General features: G+C 33.5%; 1 protein-coding gene across 1 annotated transcript in view; it reads right to left on the minus strand.

The window, feature by feature from the left end:
* Nucleotides 1-11,096, minus strand: part of LOC306860270 (sex comb on midleg-like protein 2) — a 30,548-nt gene extending 19,452 nt beyond the window's left edge. The window contains exons 1-4 of the mRNA XM_079401885.1: nucleotides 11,025-11,096; nucleotides 3,473-3,545; nucleotides 798-866; nucleotides 646-722 (exon numbers count right to left, since the gene is read on the minus strand). Of these exons, the coding sequence (XP_079258011.1) occupies nucleotides 646-722; nucleotides 798-866; nucleotides 3,473-3,503 (177 nt within the window). The 5' untranslated portion in view covers nucleotides 3,504-3,545; nucleotides 11,025-11,096. The remainder of the gene's footprint in view (nucleotides 1-645; nucleotides 723-797; nucleotides 867-3,472; nucleotides 3,546-11,024) is intronic.
* Nucleotides 11,097-12,048: the final 952 nt, after the last annotated feature.

Below are 12,048 nucleotides of genomic sequence, written 5' to 3' on the forward strand. Positions count from 1 at the left end.
TTAATTCATATTATTAGGTTGAAAACAGCTGAGTATAAGTTTTTTGATTAATAGAAAGTTCATAAGAACAGCATTTATCTGAAATAGAAATCTTTTGTAACATTATAAATGTCTTTATCATCCCTTTTGATCAATTGAAAGCATCCTTGCTAAAAAATTCTCACCCTTTTGTGCAACATCAGCTGCTCCGATCACATGATCCTAGCTCAAATCATATTGGATTAGTGTTTTCACTTTGCGAAACTGAAAAGATTCGTCGGACTGGACGGAAAAAAAACATTTGCATTTTCGGTGCGAGGATGTTCGCGGTCTGTGTGGAAGCATCCATAGGAAGCTGCTGCTTTATTCCAGCGTGACATTGCGTCCGAAATTTGTTTTGCTTTTTTGCGCTCAGTGTGGAAAGGCCTTTAGACTGGTAGTCTAAAAAAGCTAAATTTTGCATATTTGGTTTTTTTTGAGTGTCATATTTGATCCATCAGGCTTTTATGGCTCATGTAGTCTGATTAAGTGAGAATGTGGAGGAAAGGGTTAATGTGGTTTTTATTCACAGAGCAAACTAAAATGTAAAAATGTTAAACAATATAAAATGACTTGAAATGCTCTTTAAACATGGCCAAACCATCTTTTCTCACCGAGACGACTCACCTGTCTGAAGCAGCTGGGTGGAGCGGGATCGGACGACGTCTCTTTCAAATACTCCTCCCATGAGAACGACTCCATCACTGCAGCGGAGAAACACACCGATGCTTCACAAACTCATGACCATCACATACAGCACTTCAATTCAGAGTCTTTACCTTTGACTGGCCCAGGACCTGTGAGAGACATGCTCCGACCCGCTTTATCCTTCTTAATGTCTTTGTGATCTGCAAAAGAGAAATGATTTATGAAGTACATCAATCTCAAGTCTTGAATCTCATGTACAGCATTCCTGATCAGCTGAAGCAAGAAAGTCATAGAGGTTTGCAAATGATGAATGTATTGTCAATTCTGGGTGACGTTAACAGTGTTGGGGGGGAATGCATTACAAGTAACGCAAGTTATGTAATCAGATTACTTTAACTAGTACAGTAACGCATTACTTTTTAATTTAGAATGAAATATCTGAGTTACTTTTTCTATAAGTAATGCCAGTTTCACATGTATAGACTGGCAGCTCTGGTGTTGCCATGTTCAAATCAGGAGTAAGTGCAGAGGCGTTGTGTGTGAACATGATCTTAATGTAGTTCTAGACTAAATATGAATATGTTTTTACTCATCTCTCCTGCACAAAAACAGATTCAGTATTCCTCAAGATGAATAAAAAGTCAAATGCAAGCTCAGAATATGACTAGGGTTGGATCGGATTTCAATTTCAGAATCGGATACTTACAGTCATGGCCAAAAATATCGGCACCCTTGGTAAATATGATCAAAGAAGGCTGTGAAAATTAATTTGCATTGTTAATCCTTTTGATCTTTTATAATTTTTTTTACAAAAATCTAACCTTTCATTGGATAATAAGAATTTAAAATGGGGGGAAATATCATTATGAAATACATGTTTTTCTCAAATACACGTTGGACACAATTATTGGCACCCCTAGAAATTCTTATGAGTAAAATATCTCTGAAGTATATTCCCATTCATATTCACAATTTTGAGCACTCCAGTGTGATTATGAACATGAAATTATCCAGCCATGGCTTCCTGTTTCACAGAAATATAAATAGGAGGGAAAACAAAGCCCAAATTCCCTTAATCATCCATCACAATGAGAAAAACCAAAGAATATATTTCTGATGTGCAGCAAAAGATAATTGAGCTTCACAAATTAGTGAAGTGGCTTTAAGAAAAGAGCTAGAGCAGTGGAAATTCCCATTTCCACCATCAGGGCAATAATTAAGAATTTCCAATCAACATAAAATGTTACGAAACTGCCTGGAAGAGGACATGTGTCTATATCGTCCTGATGCACGGTGAGAAGGAGAGTTTGAGTGGCTAAAGACTCTCCAAGGACCACAGCTGGAGAATTGCAGAAAATAGTTGAGTCTCGGGGTCAGAAAACCTTAAAAAAAATTGTCAAACAGCACCTACATCACATGTTGTTTGGGAGGGTTTCAAGAAAAATTCTCCTCAGTCATCCAAAAACAAACTCCAGCATATTCAGTTATCAGACACGACTGGAACTTCAAATGGGACTGGCTTCTATGGTCAGATGAAACTAAAAAAATTAGCTTTTTAGCAGCAAACACTCAAGATGGGTTTGGTGAATACAGGGATAAAAAGTACCCCATGTGTACAATGAAATATACTGCTGTATTTTTGATGTTGTGGGCCTATATTTCTGCTGGAGGTCCTGGACTTCTTGTTAAGACACATGGCATCATGGATTCTATCACATACCAACAGATAAAAAATCAATAAGTGACTGACTCTATTAGAAATCTTATAATGGGCCATGTTTGGATCTTATAAACCGTACAATAATCCAAACACAAACCTCAAGAACAACACAAAAATGGGTCACTGAGCACAAAACCAAGCTTCTGCTGGCCATTCCAGTCCTCTGACCTGAACCCTGTAGAAAATGAGTGAGGTGAACTGAAGAGAAGAAGCACAAACATGGAGCTGTGAATCTAAAGGATCTGGAGTGATTCTGGATGAAGGAATGGTCTCTGATCTCTTGTCAGGTGTTCTCTAACCTCATCAGGCATTATAGGAGAAGATTTAGAGCTGTTAAACTGGCAAATGGAGGTTTCAAAAAGTATTGAATAAAAGGGTGCCGTTAATTGTGGCCAATGTGTATTAGAGAAAAACATTTATTTCGTAATGATATTTCCCCCCATTTTAAATTCTTATTATCCAATGAAAGGTTAGATTTTTGTGATTTTTTAAAATAAAAGATCAAAAGGATTAACAATGCAGATTAATTTTCACAGCCTTCTTTGGTCATATTTACCAAGGGTGCCGATATTTTTGGCCATGACTGTAAGTTCAGGTATCATAAACTTGTAAAATAAAAATTTAGATTCTGATAAAATTAAGATTTATTGATTACGTTGTTATGCCAGTAGGTGGCAAAAAGGGGCTGTTAAAAAGATTTGTTCACAAATGCTGATTCATCCAGTAATGAAACAAGTAAATTTTGAGTGAGTCATTGAATCATTCATTCATTCATTACATGTGATTTTGTTTAGTAAATTTTTTTCTTCAGAATCTTGAGAGAACCCGAGTCTCCATTAAAAAACATAAACAAACTCAGTTCCTGAGGCGTATTCATTTCACTTTTGTTGTGAAAAGCAAGCAAGCCCAGCCCAGATTTAAAAAGTAACTCAAAGGTAACGTAACGCATTGCGTTCCATAAAAAGTAACTAGTAATTAGTTACATTTTTTAGGGAGTAACGCAATATTGTAATGCATTTCTTTTAAAAGTAACTTTCCCCAACACTGGAAGTGAAAACTGTAAGTTACTCTCTGGATGTGTTTTACCTTTCAGTGCCGTTCGGACCATGTTGAGCATCAGCTGCTGTATGAACGTCCTGCAGAGATCCGAGCAGTCGATCTGTGAGACACACAGCGATCATGCAGATCTTTATAAATTTATATGTTTATAAATCAAAATATGTCTCTCAAGTGAGATACATTTCATATCGCAGCAGAATTTATGAAAACATGCATAGCCTTTAATGCTTGAATTGCTCCAGTAATAGTAGGGGTGCACTATTATGACAAAAATAATAATTGTTGAGTATTCCCTTGAGATTGGCTAGTACTGGCATCCATAATCGTAATCGAGATTAGAAATTTGATTAATTGTGCAGCCCTACATTTTAGCAACCCCAACAACTGCTTGGCAACTACTTAGCAAGGTCTAACAACACCCTATCAACCCGTAATGACACCTTGGCAACGACCTAACAATTTCTAACAATACCTTACCAACTCAACTCCCTAGAAACGTCTAATGGCACATTGGCAATTGCATAGCAAACCCAATCAACATCTTAGCAACTACCTAGCTACACCTTAGTAACAACCTAACAACACCTTAGTAACTATCTAGCAACCCATCACAACAGCTCAGCAACTCCACTACATTGTTTTCACATTAGAAAAGGCAAATATAACCTTCAAAACTCTCTACAGGATGCTGCCTAAACACAGTTACATTAATGCACAATCATCATCTCGATCATATTCTGATATACAGCAGTCATTATAAGAAAACACCCATGCATTCAAAAATCACATTAAAGACTCTTAAAGTAAACAATAAATAACCACTGCTCGAAAATGGCTTTATATTCTGGCTCTGAGACAAACTGCAGCACTCTATGCCCTACTGACACACAAATCAATGCAAAAGACATTATTTTCATCCAGATTCATGTGTGCAGTCCACCAGTGCTGGATTCAGACGCTTCTCAAAAAGCATCACAACATTCAAAGAAGAATCACAGCTGAGAGCTCAGATCCAGCGTCAGACACACAGCAGATCCCTCTGGACCGCATTCATCCCACAGGGAGACGCGCACAGAAAAACACACAACTACAAACTACTCTATTTTGAATAAATGCTGTTCTTTTTAACTTTTTATTCATCAAAGTATCAACGAAAGGTAAAAAAAAAAAAAAATGAAGCAGTTTCAACACTGTGCAGCCCTAAGTAATAAGATAATTCTTTATTACACTGCAATTTACAAATGGGTCATGGGTATGAAGGACCAAACCAGAAAATTAAAAGTAAAAAAAAAAAGGTAAAAATAAATACAGAAATACATAAAGGTGATAAAAGTAAATTCAGGATTAAATTTGATAACAAATTAATTATATTTAATTATCAAGTCATTTATTTCTTTATTTATTTTCTTATTATTACATGTGTGTATGTATGTATTTATTTGTAATTTTTGCAGGTTTGGTCCTCCATACATGGGGCATGAATTGTTCATTTGCATATTCTTTTGTTATTGCATTTGTTTTAAAATAATTAATAATACCAAATTACCTCACACATTTGTGTGTGTGTGTGTGTGTGTGTGTGTGTGTGTTTCATAAATAAATAAATATATAATATTAATTGAGCACCAAATCAGTACACTATTTCTATTAAAACAGGTATTAAAAAAGTTTTTTTTACAGCATTTCAATATAATGTAAATTTTGATATCTATATATTTTGATATCTATCTATCTATCTATCTATCTATCTATCTATCTATCTATCTATCTATCTATCTATCTATCTATATATATTTTTTTTTGCACATAATGCTTCTTTTAAACAAGACAGATCTACTCTTATGAAAACTGTGATATTTTAGTATTTCAAAAAATAAAATAATAATTACATTACACAGTTTATCACAAAATGTACAGTAACTGATGCTTGAGGAAGCAAAACACAATTTTAAATATTCATAAATAAAGTTGTTTTATTTTTTGTCAAATAGCTTCATCGGGGTAGTAATGCCATTTTTAGGATTCTTATAAAAGATTAAAAATGCATTTTCAGTAAGGGCCATGTCATGTGAACTATTAAAGTTAAACCACAAACATCCCTAAGCGCTTCACGGCACAGGACACTGATCTCTCTCTTATGAGACATGAAACAGAGAAAACACTCTCTGCTGAGGGATGGAAACTTCCCAAAACACACAAACACACACACTTTATTTCAGCCGCCCACACAAACACACACTTCCTTCATACAGCAAAGAAACGAAAAGCATCAAATGAGCGAACTCTCCTGCGCTTGAACAAGTCTTATTAGATCAGTAACTGAATCCCCACGCCAGCAGACAATTATAAGCTGAAGAAATGAGTTTTTTTATTCATGTCAAGCAATTAAAGAGTTCATTCCGCTTGCGTCTCCAGTGACCTTCTCGCTCTGTCATTCAGTTATTCCGTCTGCCATCATAATCGCTCTCTTTCACTCTGACTCTCCTTCGTTCGTCTGCCGATGTCGCCTTCTCGAGTTTCACATTCGCAGGCCACAGAATAATGTCAGTGTTTCTGTGCTTCTCTCAGACCAGGGCTTTTATTGATAAAACTAAAACCATTCATTACTGGAAATATATTATAATAATATTAATATAATAAACATTATATATTAGAGATGCAGCGATTGCAATGTTCTTGGCCGATTCCGATTTCCGTTTTTTGGGAAATGTGACGTGCCGATACCGATTTTTGCAGATTCCGATTTTCTTTCTAAGAATTATAATTGACAGCATATACAAACAAAAATCTATGCAAATTTCAATTTACATAATAATAGATATTATTAAACATTACGATTCCCTCAATCAAGTTACAGATTTTCTCTCACTTAAACAACTCTCAAAATAAAATACTCTGAGACTGGAAAGAGGAAGAAATGGCTAACGTAAAATGAGTTGTTGTATGTAACAAAACAGATGTCATTTCCCACTATGTTTATACAAACTTTCTTTCCACAGCCATAAATGCATTTACACTGCAAAATTTCAAATGCATAAATAATCTTATAAGATTAATGTTTATTTAGAAAAAAAACATACAAATAAATGTTGAAAAAATGCAATGATACTTTTAAATATGACTAAACCACCAGTAGGTGGCGGCAAGTGCCTGTTTTAATGAGTGAGTCATTTAGTCATTCATTCAAACGGCTGATTCATTCAGAAACGAGGCAAGTGACTGTCCTTATGAATGGGCCACTGAATCATCGACTCACTCGATTCGTTCAAAAACGTGGATTTATTCAGTAATGAAACACCGCTATGTGTTGCTCGGAGATACACAACAGTTCTGCTGTGGCTTTGATTTGAAAAAATATATATCCTATTCCTAAAATAAGAAATGTCCCAATATATCGCTTTGCTTACAGTCTCGCAATGTATCGCAATATATCGTATCGCAACCCCTGTATCGTGATACGTATCGTATCGCCAGATTATTGCCAATACACAGCCCTACTATCTATCATATGCTGCTGCCTTCATTACTGTGCTATAGATTTAAAAGAAATGTATTTTAATTTTATAGTATATATTTATATATAAATGCTTTTGCTTGTTTTTTCATGGATGTATTTTACAACAATACAAAGAGCAATGTTTACCATTTTTCCAGATTTAGTCCTACACTTATTCACTTTTAAAAATAGTTAGAAATGTTTCACTAGGTTTTGATAAAACTAGAGTATCTTTTGTCATGATTATATATTTTTTCATTTGTTATTTTTCATTAAGATTAAGTTATCTATATGTAGTAGATTGTGTTTAACACACAAAAGAGTAACACACACAGACGCACAGAAATTCTACATCGATAAAAAAAAAAAAAAAAAACTGCGCTGTATCGGATTGGATCGTATCGGCAGAAACTCAGAATTTTTGGTATCGGATCGGTTCTGAAAAAATGGTATCGTTGCATCCCTAATTAAAACAACAGCGCTAATGATGGGTCAGAGGTCATCACTAATTGATTCTCCTGCTAACGAGTTCAGCTATAATTACACACGTGTGTGAATAAAGCTATCACATTAGTGAAACTGGGAATAAATACAATCAAAACTTCCTTAAAATGTATAAAAGAATCATTCAGTTCATTCACCAAAATTATAAACTAAATATGCATGAATCTCATTAAATGCAATTTTCACCACAAATTCAAAAGAAAAAAAATGTCATTTTTATTTTATTTTATTATTTTACAAATACAAGCAAACATCAGGATTGTACTTGTTGTACTCAGTTTAATTTATGTTGCATTGTAGCATTTTTACATAAGCTTAAATATCATGAAAATAATGTTACAATGCAAAAAATCCTAATAGTCCTTAAAACAGGCTTCATTTATCATGTTGTTTTTTTCCACTTTTGATTAAGAGTGATTCTTAGCTTTAAGAAATGTGATAATTGCTTTTATACTTTCTCAGCATTTAAGACTAAAATGGCACTTTGAGAAGCTTGATAAATACAGGCCCTGATTCTCAGACACGTCTAATAATGTTATTTTAGATTTAAGGTTTTCTCTACATCAGAGAGTAAACTATCTGTACGCAGCGCTAAAAAAACACATTACTCAATGCAAATCATTATGCAAAATAAATCAAATATTCCACACAAAGAACGTCCTAGATTCACACACACACACACACACACACACACATGTTGGTTTTTGTGGTTTATGGGGACTCTCCATAGGCGTAATGGTTTTTATACTGAACAAACTGTGTGTGCTATTGCCCTACACCAACCCTACACCTAAACTTAGCCCTCACAGGAGACTTTGTGCATTTTTAGATTTTCAAAAAAACACCATTTAGTATGTTTTTTAAGCCTTTTGAATTACGGGGACATAGGCAGTGTCCTCATGTCCTCATAAACCACCTTCATATTGTCACTCTGTCATACCCATGTCATTATACACATTTGTGTCCTCATAAACCACATAAACATGCACACACACACACACACACACACACATATTAATTTCACTGTTTTGCATCAGAATGATGAATTTACAGTCAAATGATAGCATATGGAAAAAGATATAGGGCTGAAACCTATTTTTCTTTTGCAAAAAACTTTTGCGATCATGTTAATTTCAGTCATCTGTTTTTATCTTGATTAATTGGACAAAAATCAGACAAAAGCTCCTAAAGGTAACATTAAGAATTTTTCGTTTGATCTGTAAAACTGGTCATATTCCTGAACTGGTTTTGATAATCACTTATTCTGCTTATTTTTAAAATAGTTTGATAAGAATCATATTTAAAAAAACAAAACAAAAAAACCCAACAACTTAAAACTAACAAAAAGCAGGTAAACATATGCTATACTTACAAATAAACTGAATATATACATCAAATATAAGCTGAATTTAATTTGTCAATCATTACAAACTGATTGAATTGAATGCAGCATTCACTGCACATGTAAAAAAAAAAAGTTTTTTAAGTTGTAGATGAAAGATTATTGGAGAAATTACAGAAAGTGATTAACATTAAAATTACTATTAATATTTTATTATCTCATAGAGAAGAAAACCCCTCTTCTGACTCTCCTACAAAGTGTTTTATCCTAATAACATATCTCATAATTCCCCCTGAGATTCCCAGAGAAATCCCAACGTCCTGCTCCTGAAGCCACCATCAGGAATCTCTCCGATCCCATCATTCCCCGAGGCGTCACATTCCTGAAACTCGTCCGCCCATAAACACAACACACAGACCCAGCAGTCAGATCTGACAACATCCACAATCATTCATTCACAGAAACGTTTGATTCACCGGTTCACTCGTTGCAGTGAATCAGCTCAAACTGATTGACAGGTGGGGGCGGGGCTTAGTGCCATAAATGGGTGTGGTGGGCGGAGTTTGTCTGTGTTTCTCTGGCTTTTCATCATTCATAAGAACAAACATGCGCTCAGGAGTCAGGACTGCTTTCATTTGCATGTTTGATTTCAAGGGGTTTGCATCATACAGCAGGCATCGCTCTCTCTCTCTCTGTTCTACATCACAGACACGCTCCAGACTAAACACAACAACCTCCACCTGATCAACAGAATATTCATCAAACACCAGACATTTACATCACAAACACACACATTCATTTATCAGGCCGAACAGCTCACAGCTTCTACATTTATTTCAAAAATAAAAAAAATAAAGAAGACAATATTTGAAGGAGATCCAATTTTCATTTATATCATTTTTTCCCCACCAAAGTTATCAAACATGTAAATAAATATGTGATCCCTTATGGTTGGTATGGATTTGTTTTTGTTTTTTTATATATATCAAGAATTAATACATTTATAATAAACTGAATATTTAGATAAATCTAAAATAATGTCAATAAATATTATTAATTATTATATAATCAAATGATATATACACATGAAATGTATTATAATTACAAATTAATAAATAGATATATAATCGTGTCATTTATTTTTACAAATATTGCATAGGATTAGTGCAGTCAAACGATTAATCGCATCCAAAATAAAAGCTTTTGTTTACATAATATATATGTCTGTGTACTGTGTATATTTATGTACATTTATTCTTATATTATACATAAATATATTTAATATATAAACATTAAATATATTTTTAATAAATACATACATGCATGTGTTTGTATTTATATATATAATAAATATACACATATATTATGTAAATACAAATCTTTGATTTTGGATGCGATTAATCGTTATCCATATAGTGCATATAATATTTTATTATAATATATATATATAGTAATTAAAAGGTGTAATATATAATACAATTGTAAATAATCCATTGAAAACACTTGAAGAAAGAAAAACTATTATAGACCGCAGCTGTTAAGGCAGAATATCAGAAATTATTATTAATTAATGTAATATTTTATCCTTTAGCTCATATCATACAGAGATAGTAATAGATACTATGCTAATCTGATTCATAATCTAGTATTTAATAATTCCTATATTAATTTTCCGATGTGTTTACATTGAGTTTGTAAATAATAGTATGATACATGTCGCAAAAAACAAACATGGTATTACCATGGTAACGGTACCTTAACTGTGGTATTTTATTTTAGCGTAAATGTTGTTTTTTTTGTTTTTTTTAAACTGTGAATATGGTAATAAACGGATAATACTGATATAATAACGCAAAAAAAAAAACACGACATAAAAATGATTGATTGATTGACAGTGAATATGATGAGTTTGTTTACAAACAGCTTGATTGACAGCTGATATAAAGCGATGACGACACACACCCCTGATCATACACATAATCAACAATATGATCAATATACCGACGAAAAACAACACATCTGCGCGTTATTTGAGCAGCTCGTCCGGATCCACAGACACCTCACAAATAACAACATCAATATTCGCCAGCAGCACAGAAAGTGCTGAACATCAGGCAAAATAAACAACGAAATTATCATATCTAGTCTTCAAAAAAGCTCTTCGTTGTCATCTGATACAACGACTAATATCATAACGCGCGGAAGAAAATAAAATAAGTGCAGAAATGTCGACCAACCTTCGCGATTTTGTCGAAATGTAGCCAGAATTCAGCACTTTTCTCAGCTCTCCGTCGCCATGTTTGGGTCAGAACTGCGCATGCGCAGACGCACAGAAGCGTTGCGTGCTGCTTTTCTCGCTCATACGCATTCGTTTATTATTCTACATTGTGGTGAAAACACATTACACTATTTAATTATTAAAATAAATGGCGTCCCAAGCATTGTTTACGTTAAGCATATTATAATTATTTAATTAATAATTTATTTATTTATTATAACCAGTTATAACGTATGCAATTTATACATATTAATATATAATTTTTTTTTTTTTTTTATTGTTTTAATACATGCCAGTGTAGTTTTATCGTGTTCACTTGTGACTAGCCTGCTAACAAAATGTTTTGCTAATGTTCCCATTTAAGTGGGCCGAATGAAAACGTGATTTCGTAATGTTTCCTGAACACTTTAATTTATATTATTTTATTATTTTTTTTTTTTTTTGCAAACGTTAAGGGAACATTCCATTTTATAATGGAGCACAGAAATCACAAAAATATTATAATTTAGGCTTATAATATAACAGTTTTAAACTTAGTGTTAAAAAATAGCAAATCACTGGGAGAAAAAAAAAACAAAAAGCATACATTTGTGGGGTTTTACATTATTAACTTTACATTATTAATGCCATTATTATTATTTTTTGTCAACCATATTATTATAATTTGATGTGTGTTTTCTTCTGTTCTTCTTTCCCTCAGCTTTGCCTGTGTTTGGGCCCTCTGTATAGCATGTAGGTGGCTGACATCAGGCTGTCTGCGATGAGTTTTTATAGTTGTGGTGTGGGTGTATCTCTTTGACATTAGACACATAACTACATCTCAAGGCTTCATCGGGTGGATGTGATGCAACACAGCGTGAAAACTTAGAAACAATGATCTACTTGTTGACTTTAAGAGACATTTGGGCTGTGAAGGTCAAGATGCTGATTTCCATTATTCAAAAGCAAATAATCATCATGACCTTCACATTGATTTAATTCAT

The sequence above is a fragment of the Barbus barbus genome (assembly GCF_936440315.1).
Source record: "Barbus barbus genome assembly, chromosome: 41".
NCBI classification, from domain to species: Eukaryota; Metazoa; Chordata; class Actinopteri; order Cypriniformes; family Cyprinidae; genus Barbus; species Barbus barbus.